Source organism: Bufo gargarizans, chromosome 1, assembly GCF_014858855.1.
Source record: "Bufo gargarizans isolate SCDJY-AF-19 chromosome 1, ASM1485885v1, whole genome shotgun sequence".
Taxonomy (NCBI): domain Eukaryota; kingdom Metazoa; phylum Chordata; class Amphibia; order Anura; family Bufonidae; genus Bufo; species Bufo gargarizans.
Window position 1 is genome coordinate 64,723,110 of NC_058080.1, and position 19,830 is coordinate 64,742,939.

General features: G+C 43.7%; 1 protein-coding gene across 2 annotated transcripts in view; it reads left to right on the plus strand.

Annotated features, from left to right (window-relative positions):
- Positions 1 to 2,222: 2,222 nt before the first annotated feature.
- Positions 2,223 to 19,830, plus strand: part of AFAP1 (actin filament associated protein 1) — a 117,420-nt gene continuing 99,812 nt past the window's right edge. For both annotated transcript variants that reach the window (XM_044295904.1, XM_044295913.1), the window contains exon 1: positions 2,223 to 2,373. In XM_044295904.1, coding sequence (XP_044151839.1) covers positions 2,322 to 2,373 — 52 coding nt within the window. In that variant the 5' untranslated portion in view covers positions 2,223 to 2,321. The remainder of the gene's footprint in view (positions 2,374 to 19,830) is intronic.

Genomic DNA, 19,830 nt, shown 5'->3' on the forward strand with positions numbered 1-19,830 from the left:
GACAGCTAACTATGCTGTCAATCACTGATAAGACCGCCCACATGACTCCTGAGCATAGAATCAGCAGAGGTTTAGGGCTCATTCATGTATTTTATTTCCGTGTTCAGTCTGTTTTTTTGCGGCCCCTTATGCGGAACCATTCATTTAGACGGGGTTGCAAAAAAAAGGAAACGACGTGTGCATTCCATATCCGTATGTCCGCTCTGCAAAAATATAGAAAATGTCCTTTTAATGTCCGCATTACGGACAAGGATGGGACTGTTCTATTAGGAGTCAGCTGTTCCGTTCTGCAAAATGCGGAACGCATGCGGCCAGTATCCGTGTTTTGCGGCTTACTGAATCTTTTTTTTTTTTTTTTTTTACAAAACCATGAGGGAGATTTATCAAACTGGTGTAAAGTAGAACTACCTTAGTTGCCCATAGCAACCAATCAGATTCCACCCTTCATTTTCCAAAGGAGCTGTGCCAAATGAAAGGAGGAATCTGATTGGTTGCTATGGGCAACTAAGCCAGTTCTACCTGTTTGATAAATCTCCCCTAGATTACACTGCCACCCTGGGCATGGGAACCTACACTGCCACCGTTCTCTACGTCCAGGGACATCAATTATGTCACAGGGACATGTGATCACTGCAGCCAATCACTGGCCACCACAGTAATTTTTTCCCGCTGACAACCCAAATGAGTTAAAATAAACGGTCCTATTTAAAGGGGTTTTTCAGTACTGATTTTTTTTAGCAAGTGCTGCCGCTATCTTCCGGTCCGAGCACTATTTACATCCGGCTGGCTATAGGAATGGTCACATGCACAGCTCCAGCCAATGATTGGCTTCAGCAGTCACATGACCACAACCAGAATTTAACCGCTGAAGCCAGTCATTGGCTGGAGCAGTGCATGTGACCATGTCCATCCTAAAACGGTGCTGGGACCAGAAGATGGACCGGAGCGGGTAAGTTTGTATCTTCTTACAGGTTGCAGGCTGCTGGCACGTGCTAAAATCATCATTATTACTGGAAAATCCCTTTAAAGGGGTGTCCAAAATAATTAGTAATATTACTAATGTTCCCAAATGCTATTAATAAAAAAATAAAATTTCAGACCCATGGACTTCAATGGGCGTGCTTGGATCAAAGTAATGCATGTCTCCGTGATTTCTGACCCACGGTCAGCAAAAAAAATACTGATGTGTGACCGGACACATTGAAAGCATGTGCTGTCGGTGGAAAATGCGGACAGCACACGTCAGTGAAAAACGAACTGTGGACGAGGCCTTATAGGTCCCCAATATACCAATGGCGGTCAAAAAAGGCATTGTTTTGGCCTCCATTAGGAGGTATCCATTGGGTTTCCGTTTTTTTTTATTGCATGGAATAGTGCAGCAGAATGTGGCGCGATTTCCTACAGAAGCATCCATAAAAAATAAATAAATAAAAACTTGGACCGTTTGGATGCAGCAAGCAGTCATGTGACACACACCTGCGCAACACCGCTGCATCCACGTGATATACATTTTTTTTTTACCGGATGCTTCTGGAAGGAACTGTGCGGCGTGCAGCGCTATTCCATGCACTGAAAGAACAGATCCCGGGCTCATGCACACAAACATATTTTTTCTCCGTGCCTGTTCCATTTTTTTTGCGGCCCGTAGGCGGAACCATTTACTTCAATGTGGCCACGAAAAAAACAAAAAAAAAAAAAAAACGGAAATGACTGTGTGCATTGCGTATCCGTATGTCCGCAAAAAAATGAAACATGTTCCATTCTTGCCCGCTTGGCGGACAGACAGGACATCGTTACAACAGATCCGCAAAACAAACGGCTGTAACACAGACGTACCACAAATGCGATCCGTTTTTTTTTGTTTTACAATATACATACAGTCATGTGCATGAGCCCTAAGGCCTTTTTTTGGTAATATTAGGGTCCTGTTTAACATATGCATTATTCCCAGTAAACGCACAGTGTGAAAACACCCTAAGGTTTTTCAAACGATTTCCCAGGCTGGAAAATGACACGTGTTTGCACCGTGACCGGCAACGGCAAGTGCTGGTTGACAGGAACGATCTCCCGGACGACTGACCGGTCGGCCGCCTCCTGCAGGCGATGAGAGGACGGGCAGCCTTTGTGTGCACACAGCCGCTCCGTAGTCACCGACTGTCAGCCCGTCTTCTTTGTTCCTCAGGCCCCGCCCCCCGGCTGCAGCGCCCGCCCATCGGCTGAGGTGACTGGAGGGGACATGCTGGCCGGGCACTAGCAGTCAGGCTGTGCTGCCGCTCCGCCGCCGCATTGTTACCGGGACCCGCAGCAGCAGCAGCAGCAGCATGCCCGGGAAAGCCGCCTGCTCCGGAGCCGCCATGCAGAGGTCGTGCCGAGGTAAGAGCGGACTGTGGAGGTGATGTGGGCGTGTGTTACTGTACGGTCAGGTCTGGGTGCTGTGCATGTTATGGGGTCTGTATGTGCACTGTATGGCATGTGCACTATATGTGTGCACTGTATGGTATGTGTACTATATGTGTGCACTGTATGGTATATGTGCACTGTATGGTATGTGCACTGTATGGTAGGTGCACTAGTATGGTATGTGTACTATATGTGTGCACTGTATGGTATGTGCACTGTATGGTATGTGCACTATATGTGTGCACTGTATGGTATGTGTGCACTGTATGGTATGTGTGCACTGTATGGTATCTGCACTATATGTGTGCACTGTATGGTATGTGTGCACTGTATGGTATCTGCACTATATGTGTGCACTGTATGGTATGTGTGCACTGTATGGTATGTGCACTGTATGGTATGTGTGCACTGTATGGTATGTGTGCACTGTATGGTATGTGTGCACTGTATGGTATGTGTGCACTGTATGGTATGTGTGCACTGTATGGTATGTGTGCACTATATTGTATGTGCACTATATTGTAGGTGCACTATATTGTAGGTGCGCTATATGTGTGCACTGTATGGTATGTGCACTGTATGATAGGTGCACTGTATGGTATGTGTGCACTGTATGGTGTGTGCACTGTATGGTGTGTGCACTGTATGATAGGTGCACTGTATGGTGTGTGCACTGTATGGTGTGTGCACTGTATGATATGTGCACTGTATGGTGTGTGCACTGTATGGTGTGTGCACTGTATGATAGGTGCACTGTATGGTGTGTGCACTGTATGGTGTGTGCACTGTATGATAGGTGCACTGTATGGTGTGTGCACTGTATGATAGGTGCACTGTATGGTAAGTGCACTGTATGGTAGGTGCACTATATGGCTATTATACAGCAATGCATGCTGTACTGGCACTGTATACATTAGGATCAGAGCTCATTGGGATTCGGAGCAGGTCTCGCCCTATACGGTTTCTACACAGCTGCTGCGGAACATCTTGCAGGACATGTCATGGAGTATACCCTTAGGCATGACTTGTGCCACCCTGTCCCTGCATACTTGGCAGTGGGATTGCATCTGTGGGCTGTGAGCGGTTCCCCTCGCCTCCTGACATCCCGGTTTCCTGCGCCCCTGTGATTGGAGGACGCCGGGGCTTAGCTCACCAAGACGTATTTCAATTTCTTCCATTGGGAATTTCGTCCTCCTTCTTCTTTTTTTTTTTTTTTTTTTTTTTTTCGTAGCGAGGGAAAGTAGCTGACTTCTCCGGGGCCCAGAGGAGGTCTGCAGCTGTGGCCGGCGGTGAACTGGTTAAACTGGCCCCCTCTAATGTCCCCCCCCCGGCTGGGATTGCTTCGTCCTCGCGTTCCTTCGGTTTACAGCCTGGAGTGAATTATCCTCCGGGTAACGTAAGCCGCCATGATGTTGTCTCGTAGACCAAAGCCCTAATATACGATGTCCCTATCTGGGAAAGCTGGGTGTCGTCCATGGTGGCCGCCGTCAGTCCGGAAGCAAAACTCTGCCTAATTATACGTATTGCATAACTAGGGTTATTGCCGCTGGAAAGCTGGGTGGCGTTCAATATAGTTACCGCCATAGCGTCCGCAAGGATAGTCCCTTACCTTTTCCAGTCCTAAAGCAAAAATCTGCCTAATTGTGGACCCCTCATCCCATATCATTGTGTAACCGGGCGGGTGTGTCCTTCAGGACTCTTAGAAAGATGAGTGACAACCTTCTGTAGGAGCGGAATCGTAATGGCTATCCTCTAGGGCAGGCATTGCCAACCTGCCGCTCTCCAGCTGTTGTACAACTCCCACCATGCCCTGCTGTAGGTAGTCTGGACATGCTGGGAGTTGTAGTTTTGCAACAGCTGGAGAGCCTCAGGTTGGCCATCCCTGCTGTAGGGTGCAGATGGTGGGGCTTTGGGTGCAGGACACCGGGGGGAGAGTGGGGGTAGGGTGGCAGTAAGGCTGTGGTGTTCAGATATAGGGTATCAAATGTAATATTTGCCCCTACCTATTAATCTCGCTAATGAAGGGGGCCCCACTGTCCTCATGGCCTTGAACCTTGCAACCAGATCTCACAGTCAGGGCTCAAACCTATATACAGCTACAGTCTGTAGGGCGGCATTATTTGTGCGCTGTATGATTGTATTATTTGGATCCTCATCCTACATTGTACGTGACGTGCATAGAGGGCAGGGGTGCACCGCCAATAAGGCCAGGTGAGGTGGTCGCCTTAGACATCACCAGGTAGGGGCAAGAGGGGGGGGCAACCAAAGGGTTAAGAAATTTGCATTGGGAAGGAGGGGGGGGGGGGGGGGTGCTGTATCAGTTTTTGCCTCAGGCAGCAGAAAGGTTAGGTGCCCCCCTGATAGAGATATACCCCGTATTAGTTATGATGAGTAACAAGGGTCTTCTTTTCCCAGAAACAGCGCCACACTTGTCTACAGGAAGCGTTCGGTATTTCAGGTCAGGTAAACTGCAGTACCAGGCACGGCCCAAGAGTGGCCCAGAGCTTTCTGATCATAGAGAACCCCACAGATTTGTAATCACGGTGACGGAAATATTCCACACATTTTATATCCGCCCGGACATGTTTACTTGCGTTTTTTACTGACTTAATTTTTTTTGTCTATGGTGAAATGTATGAAAACAAACACCACTCAGGAAATCAAAAATGCAAGGAAACTGACTTAAAATGCGTCTGGCAGTGTTTGCAGTGCATTTTATCGTTACTCATGGAACATCTGGCGGCGGTGTTTTTTTTGTAAAGTGTGGCAGCACTTTAGCACTTTACTGGTGTGATGTGTCTGAGGGGGGAGCACAATTAATTCATGGGCTCAGCGTGCGGTAATTTAGGAAGAGTCATTATACACACAGAAACATATGTCATCCCAGGGGCTCGGGGAAGGGGCTCTGCTTGTGGGACGGTAGATGCTAGACTGGGGGGTGATGGTGTCCATTAAATATATATAGGGCTTTTGTCTCTTCGGGAAGCTCTTTGTCACTGTGATTTTTGTGGAGGCTGGGTCACAACCAATATGGCCGCCTCCATAGTTCTCACAGGAGATGTCACCCAACCTTCCAGGGAAGATCCTACTATGGGTGTGGTGATAGGTCCATGGCATCTATTTCCATCACTGGGTGGTATTTCATGTTGGCGCTGAGGCCTCAGTGGTTGTTATCCAGAAAACACGTCTTTGTGGCCACCATCGGCCTGGTGTTTTTTGGTATACCGCAGATAAAAAAAGGTATGGAGTAGCGTAGACGACACTATTCCATACGATCGTATGACATAAAAAACGTTTACCACATAGGGATCCCATGGGCGACATATCCCACTGTATGCCCGTGCGTGGTGATACGTTGAAGGGATACATCTAGAGCGTTGCCAGGTGTGTATGGCAAATTGAAGCCGAAAGACTTCTGTCTTCTGGGTTCTTCTCGCCTGGAATAGATCGGACGTGTTGAACTAAAACCCACAACTACATGTGGCACATGCAGATTGTGGTGCGGATTTCTATACTAGTTCAACATGCGATGTGTGAATGTGGTCAATAATAGCTAGGGTTCCAGCATCAGTAGGACCACTCATGATTAGCTCATTATCGGCGTAACCGAGCAATTTTTCTAAAATGGACAACCCCGATTATCACTGCGTCCTAGGACTGTGACTAGAAATGCATGTACATGGGGAAAAAATAATGCTGACCCCATGTCTGAGAGTATCTGAGATCTCGTTCGTCTAACCTGATGACACAAAGCTCGTTTTTGGCGTACAGAGAGCTGAAAAGGATTTAACCTTCATCTCAGAGGAGAAATCTCCAGCCTGAAGGCAAGACCGGGCCGAGGAACAATGCAGAGTGTGATTACTGCTGCCTGCGAGGCGCGATAAACATCTTAATCCAAAAATGTGCCTGTCCCCGACATGGCCCAGGGTCCTCCTGCTCCACAGCTTTATCACAATGGTTGCACCGAGAGGGGCACAAGCCAACTATGGATCTGTTTCAGTAAATTTTGTTGGGCCAGTGCCCATGCGATGTGAGGGGGCAAGAACACTTTTGGAAAGGACAAAGGGGAAAAGTTGCATTGTGCAAAGCTGCAGACGCAGACTATGGCCTCCTGCACACGACCATATCTGTTTTGTGGTCCCCACAAATTGTGGATCCCCAAAGTACACATGCATCCCACCTTTTTCACAGGCCCCATTGTAGTATTGCCTATTCTTATCCACAAAACGGACAAGAATAGAACATGTTAAATAATTTGTGGCTCGACCATCTACAGTATGTGCTGTTGAAATGAACGGGTCCACATTAGATTCACCAAAAAATGCAGATCGGATGCATGAGGCCTATGCTTGAGGGGGAGCTGAATAATTATGCATTTGACTGCTTCGTGTGGTTAGTAATCTAAACCAATGTGGATCACATTTCTTGTCGATTATTGTCCTGTGAATGTTATCTAATGGAAGATGGAGAAGTCTAAAGGGAGGTAAATATTTTTATACACAAAGTAAAGGTAGCCATACAGCATAGATGAATGTTGGCCAAGCCTCCCAATTTCGACGGAATGTCGACCAGCTAATATGTATGGTGGTGTCCTGTCTCACCCCCAACGGTAGGTGTCCAGGAAAAGAAGGATTGGGCTGTTGGATTTTAACATATTGGATCCTGTTGTTCTCAAGGGAGATTTGGAAGTTCCTCGTCAACCATCAGTGTCCAGGCAGAATGGAGATTTCATCCCTGCCAAGTTGACCTTCTCTTCTGTTTATGACTGCATAAACTTTCGGTGACGATGCTGCATATCCTGAAATATTACACTTCTATGATAGCACCTGCCGTAAGATCATGGGTGCAACAAGGCAAGACGAATCCCTTGAGCGGTGTACCCATTACTAATGGAATATTTCTGCTGATGCCCAATTTTTTTTTGTTATTTTGTGTTAGGTCGTATTTCTAGGCTACTAAAATAACAAGGTTGACACCTTGAGTGGTCAAATGTCTACAGTATTGTGGACATCCCCGGCTTTGTAGTAGCACCCTACTGATTTACAGAATCTCGTTATACACATCAGAGAAAAATCTGCTGATTTTGGTGGGATCTGTAGATATATCTAATGTTCATGGGGCCTCCCAACTCCAGGCATCAGAAGAAATAAGGATAAGGCGTATTGGATTTCGACGTGCCCAATCCTTCCCAGAAGAGTCTAGCTTATTTCCTTCTCCCCATGGAAAAATACATACATTCTTGACCCAGCCTAGTTTGAATGTTTATGGTGGAGATGGGAGGAATCTGTCTGGCCAACAGCTATTGGGTTTACTGCCCCATGTCCATGTTTTTGGTGGCACTTTTCATTCCAGTTTATTATCTGAAACTCTATTATTTTACAAGATCTGTCAACAGCTTTGTTCCTTTTGTGATATTGTGTAGTAGAATTGGTTATTTTGCATTGTGGATCACAATCATGTACAGATACAAGAACACTCGCTGAAATATTCCCATCCTTCTTTTCAGCTACGAAGCACGTACCCACATGCTTGGTATTAGATAATTATGCCAACATTTACTGTTTTTGCCAAAAACTCTATGTATAGACTATGAGTCACTGATCTTGAGGTAACGTCAGCTCCTGTGGTATCTCCAGGCACAATACAGATGTCTCTGAAAAGGAAGACAAGAAACGGCATTGTCATGTAAGAAGCTGCTCATTAGCTGCCTTTTGATGAACACAAAGGCCCTAATCTTGTAAGCCCCCATCATTAAAGGAAACTTTCCTTTCCTCTGTTACTCATTTCGACACACGTCCTCTTCGTTGCCTTTGTTACATGGTGTGGAACATGGACCTTCTCGTCCTGGTTCAGTACAATATATACAACATGGAACATTTATTGTGAAGACATCTGCAGACGTTCTTCTAGGCAATTTTACATTTACAGCAATTTACAGGGAAGCAGGAACATTTTCTTAGGAAAATAAGAGTGACGTTCCGACAAGAGGTCACATAGATCAAATTAGGCCCCTATTGTAGTGCTGGGTTTTGCCATCCAGGACACCCCTTTCCATGATTCTTGGGCTTCTTCCTCACCCCTTTGTTTGGTGAAGGGAGTGCCACATAGCTAGTGCCACTTAATAGCAAAATAGGACTCCATATAGCGACAAAGATCTGTGGCACATTAAACTGCACATGGCAGCAGAAGCCTAGTAGTCCCAGCCTTCTCTTTCTGCCTCGGCATCATGCAGTTTGCAAATTCTACATGTGAACATACCCTTATCTGTGTAGACTTATACTTGTGGCTGTAGTGAGACATATGGAGAATGTATACGTTGTTGCTGTGAAGACCCTGGGTATGTAACTCCATATGACTTGTACAAGGGGGTAATGACCCTTTATGATAACGTTCAATTAAGCATGTTTTCTAAAAATACACACATACAGTAAAAACACAGGAAATGTATAACATATATATTATTTATACGATGTTCACACTAAAAATAGACTTCAATGGGGCCGCAAACAGACTTTTTGTCCATGACATAGAGATATATGACAAGAAATCAAGAAATGTAAGTTAGCTCTTTTTCCGAAATGAAAAGGAAGCTGAGCCTCTCGTGCCACCAGACGTAAGGTCGCTATCCTGTAAGTTAAAGGGGTTTTATCAGCTCAGACATTGGTGGCTTATCACTAGTATATGCCACCAATGTCAGATAGATGTTGGTCCAACCTCTGGGGCCTGCACCTATATCCAGAACGGGCCCTGGAAAGTGTAGGAGAGTGCATGTGCGGCCACTCCTTTCTAAGGGAGTTCTGAAAATAGCTGAGCGAGCACCATCAGCTATTTTCAGAAGTCCCAAATAAATGAATAGAGAGAGCACTGCGCAAGTGCAGTCACCGCTAGATTCACCTCTATGGGACTGCCGGAAACAGCCGAGACAGTGCTCAGCTATTTTCAGAAGTCCCATATAAATTAATGGAGGGTGGCCACGCATGTGTCCCATTCTCGTGGTAGGTGCAGTTCCCAGAGGTGGCCACCAATGTCTGAGGTGAGACAACCCCTTTTAATGTTTGACCAGTTAAGCAGGTCTTGAGACATAATTTAGGATTAAAACTAAGCCAATCCACCATCTGCACACACTATTTTGGGGTGATTGCTCCTCATCAGTGCAGAGCAGAGAGAACTGGCTTAACTGGGAGAGAGGATTTTGTCAGGACCCCAGGGTACTATTTCTTCTTATGGAGAGCTCTAAATATCGCAAAAAAATTAAATAAAAATGCAGTGAAAAAAGTTCCAGCCTTAATTTCATTATTTAGTATTTTCCAAGACTCTTTATCAGACATACATTAAGCAGACCTTACAAACTAGATATCCAAACTGGAAGTTTCGGCCAAGCATCTAATGTGTATGGGTCCCCACTGATTCTGCCATCTGGGGAAGTAAGGGTCAGGCTTGCTGGAGTTCGATTGCATGAACCTTTTGTTCTTGTGGAGAGAACTCTGACCGTAGCTTCCTTCCCTCATTGCCCTTTACCCCACTTGCAGTATCCCAGTAGACTCCAACAACACCTGCAAATTACCACCTAAATAATAATTTCGCAACAGATCCTATTACTTGATTAGATCCTAGTCAATTGATATAATAGATTAAGCTTCAGGAACCTAGTAAATCTGGAAGCATCGTAATTTTAAACCTTGATTAATTTTGGATCACGCTGCTTCTTCTGTTGTGGATCCACAAAAATTATGCCTGATCTTTTTTTATCCCATGAGAAATAATCTGCTGCCAGAGCGACTCCCCATCAACCCTAGCGGGAAGGGTATGGGAACCTTTAGCTGAGAAGACAGGTTTGTGTTATGTTTCTTGGCTAAAATTGTGGTGAAGAAACCAAAATTAGTTTTGGTTTTTCCTTTTCATTAATGGAAGGGAGTACAGAGGACCACCCATCACATCTCAGTCTCCTGTTTTCAGATTGTTTTCCTTGACTTGACAATCTAAAGTGCAGAGTTGGCATGGTGAGGAGCTGGTCGTGATGCTCCGAGCCACCACAATGGGCAACGTCAGAATATTCTGCTCAGTCTGCATTTCTCATGTTGGGCAAGACAACCAGAAACCTGCGTGGTTCACCACACCACTCCGAATCATTTCCTTTGGGAATTTTGGGGCCACAGTGGCATTCAGGTTGATTTTTGTTTTTAAAGCATTACCTGTCCACATAAAAGTGAGGCGTAACGCCGAGGAAAGCAGATGCAGATGCGCTTACTTTCTTCTGTGACCTATGATTTTGGTCTTGCTAATTGAAGGTGCTCTAAAACCAGATACAACCCTTCATTACTTTGTCCTTTGAAAGAAAAAAAGTGCATTTTCTGTATTGAATTTTTCATTTTATGTGACTTTTTATTAAATTTATGTACATGTACACATTTTTCTTTATTGGCATTGTCTTGAATATGCAGACTGCCTGAATTTCATTTGAATACATTTTCTGAATATTTATGTACATTAATAATCTCTATCCATAGCTTCTTAGAAGGGGTCCTCTGCTTGGACCGCCCTGTATGAGCGCAACCAAAGAACTGAGAACAAGCAGAAGTTCTCACTGTGGTGGACTCGAGTCAGCCATATTTTACATGAGTGACCAGTGGTTCACAGATTCTGGAGAGTGGCCTTCTCCTTAAATGGATTGTCTGTGATGGGACAACTCCTTTTTAAATGGGTTTTCCAACCCCGTGAAAACACACCAATATTTCTGTAGTACCGTATTTTTGTACTCCATTCTAGGTTTCACAGCTTTTGCATTTGGTCTCCATTCACGATCCTAAAATTAGGAATGAGGCATATATTTTTGGGATTCGTGAAGGAAGTGATGAAATGTCATCTTCTGCTTTAGGGTATGTCCACATGGGACACATATGCTGTGGATTTGCATATGGCAGTCTGGAGTACCAGGAAATTGGATTGGAGAGTTCATCCTTATACTACGATACTTCTGAAGGGTAAATTGACCTGACGTGAAGATTTTTAAAATGTACTTCATGAATTTCTAAATCATAGATTTCCCTTCTTGTTGTAGAAGGTGAAATCTGCAAAAAATCGGTAGCAGAATCCACAACAAATTGGCAGAGGAAATTCCGCCCTGCGTTGCTATATCTGAAGGGCAATGCTAGACTTTTATGTGGAGATGTTGTGGCTTTAATCTCTCATGTAGTAATTGCATTCTTGACCATTGCTGATTATGGGCCAAGTTTGTCAAAACTGGCTTTGTTGCCCTTAGCAACCAGCGGTAAATCATGTTAACTGCAATGTGATGGGTTGCTATGGTCAACCAGGCCAGCTTTACTCTAAGGGTATGTTCACACAACATTTTTTGCCGTGGAACCATTGCAATTTCTGCACCTGCTGTGTCCTTTCTGCCTCCCATTAATTTCAGCGGGAGGCAGCGTTGAGGACAGAACAGCTTCGCTATCCTCAATGCTACCTCCCATTGAAATGGGAAGAACAAAAGGATTGGGCGAAAAATTCATTTCACCCAACCCTTCTCTCTCCCGATGTTATTTTCGGGGGAGAGTCAGGATCTCACCATAGATCCAAACAAATGTGCATTGGGGGGCCTTGGGACATTTTTGATATGTGTGGCCCAAAATGGAGCATTATAGTCATAGAATTGAGTCAGCTGTCAAGAAAAAAAGGCTCGTATTTTTTCTGGACATGGTCAGATTGGAGGTCATTCGTTCTACTGTGTGATTCTAAAATTGGTACATTTTTAGGGTTCATGCACAAGCTGCTCTCTATGCCCTATAGCCCTGTAGCTCACTATTGAAAACCTGTAGGTACTTCATGATGCACCGTGTTCTGAATAATTCTGGGTACATGCCATGGGGATACAAAATGGTCTTATATAATTGTATTACAGATCCATAATACAAGTTGTAAATGAGAAGATTTCACGTGTTCCTCAAGAATTGCTCTACATGACTGAGGCGTGAGGTAGAACGTCTCGGTATGGAATGAATGAAGAATATATAAACACACTAACCCCTTGTACAGCTCTGGAAATTCATGTCCGTGCAGATTCATGGCTGCTGTTCTGGGCTGCGGGATCAGATTACAGATGGAATCAATGAGAAGAAAGCTTCTTTATTCTGAGTCCCAAGATCTCTTGGAAACATGAGACCAAACTAGCAGACCGACAGCTGGGACTCGATTAATATGGACCTACATGTATCAGAAGGCTGTTTCAAGGTATCTAATCCAATATAGGCTGATATCAGCTGGGCTGATAAACTTTGCTCTCTGTCATTTATGTAGGGACCCTAAGGACCTGGAGTCCATATTGCAGAAAACTTGGTCACCATGCCATCTAGAAAATCAGCTGTGGTGACTAGAGTTTGCTTCCTAGAGTCAGCAGTTGGGTGCTTCTTGCTGTGTTGGATTCTCCTATTAGAGTTGGAGTGACCCTTGCCGTAACTACTGTCCAAGGCTAAAGAATTGCTGTCTCCTGAAAAAGGGATGGTGGGGCAGGGTGGACCTGTTGTGTTAATTGTGAAGTCGGGGGCCCTTCTTTGACTACTGGGAAAGTTTGTGCGAGTGTAGGCGGTTCATCGACTACTGTGGAGGTAGGAAGCAAGCTATGGCAACTGGCGAAGTGTGTTGAGGCTGCTGCGAGTATCGGGCAAGTGTTTGTGGGGGCAAATGTGCCTACTGTGTATGTTGGAGGCCAGTGCAAGTAACTTGATTGGGAGGCATGGGAAATAATTTTTGGGTAATGGTGCTGTAGAGAGCAACATGGTATTAGGAGTAGGAACACATACTACACTTGCCCTACAGTGTGTCATGGCTGGCAAAGATTTATTGAGGTCTGTGTCACCCATCCCCTAATAAAGGGCCCCAGCTTTTTTCTAGCTTGTGAGCTACTTTCAGACATGACATGCAAAGAGGTATCTCCCAGAGAAAGAGAACAGTCTCACTAGCGCCACTTTTTGGAAGTGGTTCCCTATGACTCTGTGTCCAACTTTTTAACAAGCCTTGAAACATGACAAGGAAAAATAGCCAAATATGCATTCACAGACAACTATTTGGGGGTATTTAGCCACATTGGTTTCTAAAAGGAGCAGAAATTATGGAAGATATGATTTATTCTTACCTCTGTTTACTGTAAGCCAATATACAGAAATGTTAGGATTATGTGCTGCCACTGGTGCACAAATTTTCTGGCAATAACTGGAAAGCCACATGCTGAGGACCCAAGAGCCAATAGTTGGTAAACACTGACCAAGACACTACATCATTTGGCATGCGTCGGAGCATATACAGATTTTATATAAATATGAGTCCATAGAAGTCTGTGAACACCATATTACATATCCATATCACATAATTTTGTTAGACATCCATGTGCATGCTTTTTGGCTTATTTTTCTTCATATTGCAAGACCAAGAGCGATTTTTCTAAATTAGTTTTTTTTTTTTATGTGCCTAAGACACATTCCTTATGTCCAAGTGACAAGGAGAATTGGAAGAGTTTGTTCAGAAGTAGGCAATTATGCTGAGCTGAGAATTCCACAAGGAATTACTTTTGGGTTTACGTCATTGCTCACACATTTGGAAAAGGATCATCTTTCATGATTCTTGATAGTTATAATTGCACAGTGATGACCTATGCTCAGGATAAGTCATCCATATTAGATATGCAGGAATCTGACACCCCACAGCTTTGCCGATCAGCTGTTCGGTAATAGCTTGGAAGCAGACAACTCCATCTACTTTTTGGTGGACTGAGCTTGTCCCTGCAGTGCTGCTCCCGTTGACTTCTTGGTTCCGGTTTCTACTTCCTTGTCCCTCTCGACACGCAGGATGAGGTGATCACCACTGTGACCAGTGATTGGCTGGGTAGTGATTTCCCATGTATCAAGAGAGATTAGGAAGTAGAGGCTACCAGGGAATCGGGAAAGACCAAATGGGATTGGTGGGGGATCAATAAGGTGTGTAGGACTTTCTTTTTATTATTTTGCATTGTTGTGACCATTTAAAAAAAAAAAAAAAGAATTTTTAACCCACCAGCCAACCTGTTGACTTCAACATAAGCTGCATAATGATCCATGTCCACTGCCGTGGTGCATGCAGGTTCCCAGATTTAAGTTGATCACTGAAGGCCCAGCAGTGGGATCAACTTATCGGAAGAAGACCCTTTTTAACAAAAAGAAAAAAAAATGAGCTCAAAGTGGACAACCACTTTAAGGACCATTCATGGGAAGTTGGGGAAATGCATGGACCTATTCAGTTAGAAATGCTGGCCCCGTGGTGATCATCTAGTCACCAGCCTGACTGACTTCTCTTCAAAAAGGGCTTTTAAGGGCTCCCAGGTTGCAATTATATCATCACAATATGTAATTATAGAACCTTTAAAAATTCAAGAAAACATATTTGGCTTATACTAGAAATGGTGTCCTGTCTTAAAAAAATTGTGACTTGATTTTGTCTTCTTGGCTTGTGATGTCTCCTTTATTTTATGCATTAGCTTTCCCAATTCCTTACTTGGCCCTTCCGCCATAATTGGAGAGAAAAGAATTCCTAAGCAAAGAAAGCAATGACTTGTGGTTGGCAATGCCACATCTGCCGAAGGTTTAGAACTTCGGGAAGTTATTTTATCGGAGGCACTGACCCAAAGAACCTGTGATTATGACATATAAATAGTATGGACAGCGGATCAGCAGTGCTGAGTGGTATTTATATTGCGGAGACGAGAACACAATCAGACAAAAATAGCTGGAATTGTATCGTAGAGCTTTTATGAAAACAATAGAAATGTGAATATCTGAGCGTACTTTTTATTTCAGGTGAAATAGCTGTTGGATTAACAAGCTGTTTAAGGTGTATCTTAAGTTAGGAACCCACCCCCATATGCATTAGAGTAGCTTGCCCCGTTGGTCAGCTTTTATCTAATTTGTTTGGCCAGCTTAGTTATGCGTTATGCTAGAAATGACCCCAGAAGCCTTACTATCCTGCATTGTGAATGGACATTAAATACATATGGGAATATGGGGGGGTGTTGTCTCATGATCATCCCTTTGTCCCCGGAGAGTAAGACGTTTATTTGAAGCTGTTCCCCACCGCAAAATCTGTAACAGGGCTTCCAAATTTCTATGAGCTATTATTACTGCTGGTGTCTTCTGATGTAGAATCTTTAGATCTTGTCAGGCATCGGGGCCTGGGCTGATTGCTACCCCTCCAAGTCCAAAAACTATGCTCCTTAAGTTTGTTTGATTATATATGAGGGCGTCCAGTGTTCTTGATGAGATATAAGAGGGCGTCCAGTGTTCTTGATGAGATATAAGAGGGCGTCCAGTGTTCTTGATGAGATGTAAGAGGGTCTCCAATGTTCTTGATGAGATGTAAGAGGGCGTCCAATGTTCCATAGTAAAATTAGGCATGATTATCGTCATTTGTTAAAATGGGGCACCATAATGGAGAAACAAATGCTAAAAGGACAAAAATAATAGCTAGAGAATCCACATGCTGTGTCATGGATTTTAGGAGTCATTTTTTATTTCTAGAAGCGTGCTTTAAGAATCATGTGTAGACAGAGGCCATGCATGTGATTGCCGAATCCGTATCAAATCATTGTGCTGTGTGTACATTGGATGACAAGATGAGCAGAAGAGGGAACAGCTGCCCAGGGGCAGTATTTGGATGAGAGTCATGGGTTAGTTGGGAGGCAGCTGCAAAGACAACACAGTGTAGGAGGAGCAGGGGGACGATTTGTCTTGGAATGTCAGCTCTCTTTTTGTGATGTTTTTGTATGGTAGATTTGACATTTGTACGGCACAGATCAGATGATCTCATATTCTGGCAATGAAGATTATGCTATATCAGTTCTACTTTGTTCAAAACTTAATGACTCCCTAGTTCACTAGAAGAGCAGCATTTTTTTCTTATTTTTATATAGATATAGATGAATGCAAAATGAATATTTTTGGTTTGTTGCCTGATATATCACACATGGTTTGACAGACCTTTTATTCAACATGTTTCATTAAAAATCTTATACTGCGTATCTTATGCTATACTTTACTAGACTTCCCGTAATCCATATGCATTATGTCCTTTGTGTAGCTACAGTGCTATAGAAGAGGCTTAGGGAATTCGTTTGAGAAACTTTGGAAAAGGTTAAAAAATATCATAATTTATTTTTAAAGGGGGTTTCCCATGAAGACTACCCTTGTCCGTATGCCCAATTAATAATTGTCTTTGTATTACGTGGATGGCCATTCAACTGAATGGCCTCCATGTAATACTACATTTCACCAGCTGTGACCACAGTAGGGGAAATGCCAGCACCCATTCTGGAGATAGGTGTGGACCCCACCTCTGTCATCTGCTCCTATCTGACATTGATGGCATATTCTAGCGATATGCTATTGGTGTCTGAGATGGGCCAACCCCTGTAAGGGTAAGACCGCTTGAGGCATAGCCACTGAAACCCGCATCAACCAAAGGCTGCACAGTGTGTGGCCATTGGCTACTGCGGGTAGGCATGGCTTGGCCATGCACGGCCAGCCATACCATGTGGTCTTATCCTCAGTCTGGTTGCTTTACCTTCTGCTAATCCTGATAGCGAATTGCAAGTGAACCTTAATTCCAATAAATTTCTATGGGTAATATGGAAATCATCGAATCACTATAAAAAGTAACATTTTTATTGCGGTTGGAGGTCCCCGACATATGGGGCATCAAGGATTTTCTGTGAGAAACAGTAATAATTAAGGGTATCACACAAGATTTGCCAGCTTTTTTTCGAATGTCTTCTACGTCTCTTGAGCCCCTTTCTCCAACACGAGCGCAGCTTTATTCATGCCCTTCCTTGGTTGGCCAGCATAAAGGGGTCACTTGTGGCCAAATTTCATTTCTTCTGTGTGTGTCAGACATATCCCGTTTAAATGTTTAAATTTCTATTTCCTCGTTCTCAGCCTGTATGTTTTTCTTCACCTTTCTGTGTCCTTGGTGGAGACGTGGTCAAGCTGTGCTTTATATTTCCTTTCTCTCCAATGGGATTTTATGATTAATAGATATGGCTTTCATCATTTCCCAGATTTATGTGCTTCTCTCCCATGATGCACCTGGCAAATCTGACTTCAATTAGCGTCCAGCTACTTGGATGGAACATACAGAAGATACAATACAAGCTACTTTTCTTATCTCAGACGCTTGTGTTGCATCTGTGTCCGGGGGTTCCTGATCTGTTTTCGTCGGGGTCTTTTGCAAAGGCAATGGCAGCAAAATGAGTTCTCAACAACAAAAATCTGCTGGAAAATATTCACTGGGGTGTCGGAAAATTTTCTGTGGTTCGTTTGCCTCTGGGGACTAAAATTTTTATTGGCGTTCGCCCAAGTTGCTGGGATGATTTTCTGGCTACACAGACGCAAATGTTGTGAAAGTATAGATAAGATCTAAGAGTTGTCAGCCTGGAAAACCGTATGATAAATAGTTGAAGAGGTCTGAAAAGATTTGTACAAGAGTCCCATGAAAAAGAGGCAATGGACATGGTTATAGATAAAATATGTGCCTACTCAGCTGGCCATAGACTACAAACTTTTTAACACTTTCTGGTGGACCAGTTCAACCCTTTCAGGATCTTAAATATTTTTATTTTTAGTGACCAGTCAATAGGAACTTGATTTCTGTAAGCAGTTTTTGCCTTTTGTTTGTCGTATACATTGGGAGAATTTCCTGACTTATAGCTACGACTAAGGCTTTGAGGTATTCCATTGTATAGGAACTCAGTAGCTTATGTCCCATATACACATATCACCCAGTATGTGTTTTCTATTCAATTTTATGGGAAAAGACTTGCAGATTCTGCGCTTTGGAGTCCAGTGGGTGGTCATATTCAGTGATTGACCACTATTTCATGCGGAGAAGGCTGCCAATCACTGACAGGACCTCCCACTGGACTCCTAAGACAAAAGTGTCCCTGGGTTTAGACCAATAAGTTATTCTGAATATTTTCACACACAATGTAACAGCAGTCTGCTCAGCTCCTCATGATCTATAACATGCTGCCTACTGCATTTTCAGGATGGGAACTTGTGAGAAACATTTTTATCAGTCTAATTTGGTACCGAAATGGTGTCAGATTCTGTAAGTGTCGTAATATCCATTATGTTATAAATGTTTTAAGTTCTTCAGCTAATCTTTTATTTAGAATGATGTTAAATATAGAGGAGAACATCAGGCTGTAAAGCCCATTATGCAGCTCTTAGAGACAGAATTGTAGCACCGGGATAGCTTGTCACTTGGATGATGAAGACTAAACCTTTCCACCTCTTGGAACTTGTTGCTGCCTTTTCAGTCATGCGTCAAGAGATAAGAACGGGAATGTTGAGGTCCTTTTAAGATCTGTTTGTTCTATTCCTTTGAACTTGTCCCAGGCTGTGTAGAAGCATGCTTGTCGTTACTTGGGTCCAAAATAACAAAAAGTCATATACTAAGGCTTGCCGTACACCCGGTAACTCCATACACATGCCTGCTCGGTTGAGCTTTCATATGCCCTGATTGGAGAGAGGGTAAAAAGCTAGAGCCAGACACTTCTAGGGTGGCTTATCTCCTCTAAATCAAAGATAGCATGTTGAAATCCAACACTGTGATCTTTCTCTCCTCCGACATCTGCTTTGGGGAGGGTTGGAAGGCCCCAATACACATTTGCCAAAATCGGTAGTTTCATTGTACATTAATATAATATGTATGGTTACACGCTGGTTATACACTTTAGGTTGCTGTCAGTGAATGCTAGCTTCCCGAACCCCAACCCCCCCCCTGCCCCATACAGATGTGGCAGTGGCTTCCCTTCCATAAGAACAAATGTGTTAGGCATGTTTGAAATCAACACCATGATCCTACTTTCCTACAACATTTCCCGTCGGGTGAAAATTGATGTACCCCCATGCACATACATAGATGGTTGGCTGGTCCCTCCAAAATGGATGGGTTCGGCCACCATAAATCTAATGTGTATGGCTAGCTTACCCTTTCAAAGCTCCTAAGTATTTGTTCGCTGGGCCACATCGATGACCTACTGTACTCAAGATAGGACTGTGACAACCACTGGCCACAATGTTAGTAGGGATGTCGCTACTATGATTGCTACCATCTTGTGTTGAGTACAGCACGTCATGACTATGGCCTAGTGAGCCAACACCAGTGGAAGACTATGGATAAGGATATTTGAGTTATGCTGGAGTTTTTGAAAATATCATTAAACCCCCTTTCTTGCTATTCTAATGTCTTATGGTCTTGGGGAAAATGTATCCGAATTTTTTTTTTTAGATGCTGTTTTATGGAGCACTGAATGACAGCACACAGAGTCCACTGGGGACTGAGCCTTGTGTATAAGGCCTAAATGGCGAATATCTCAGATGATAGTGTCCAAACTCTCTGAGCTATCATTAT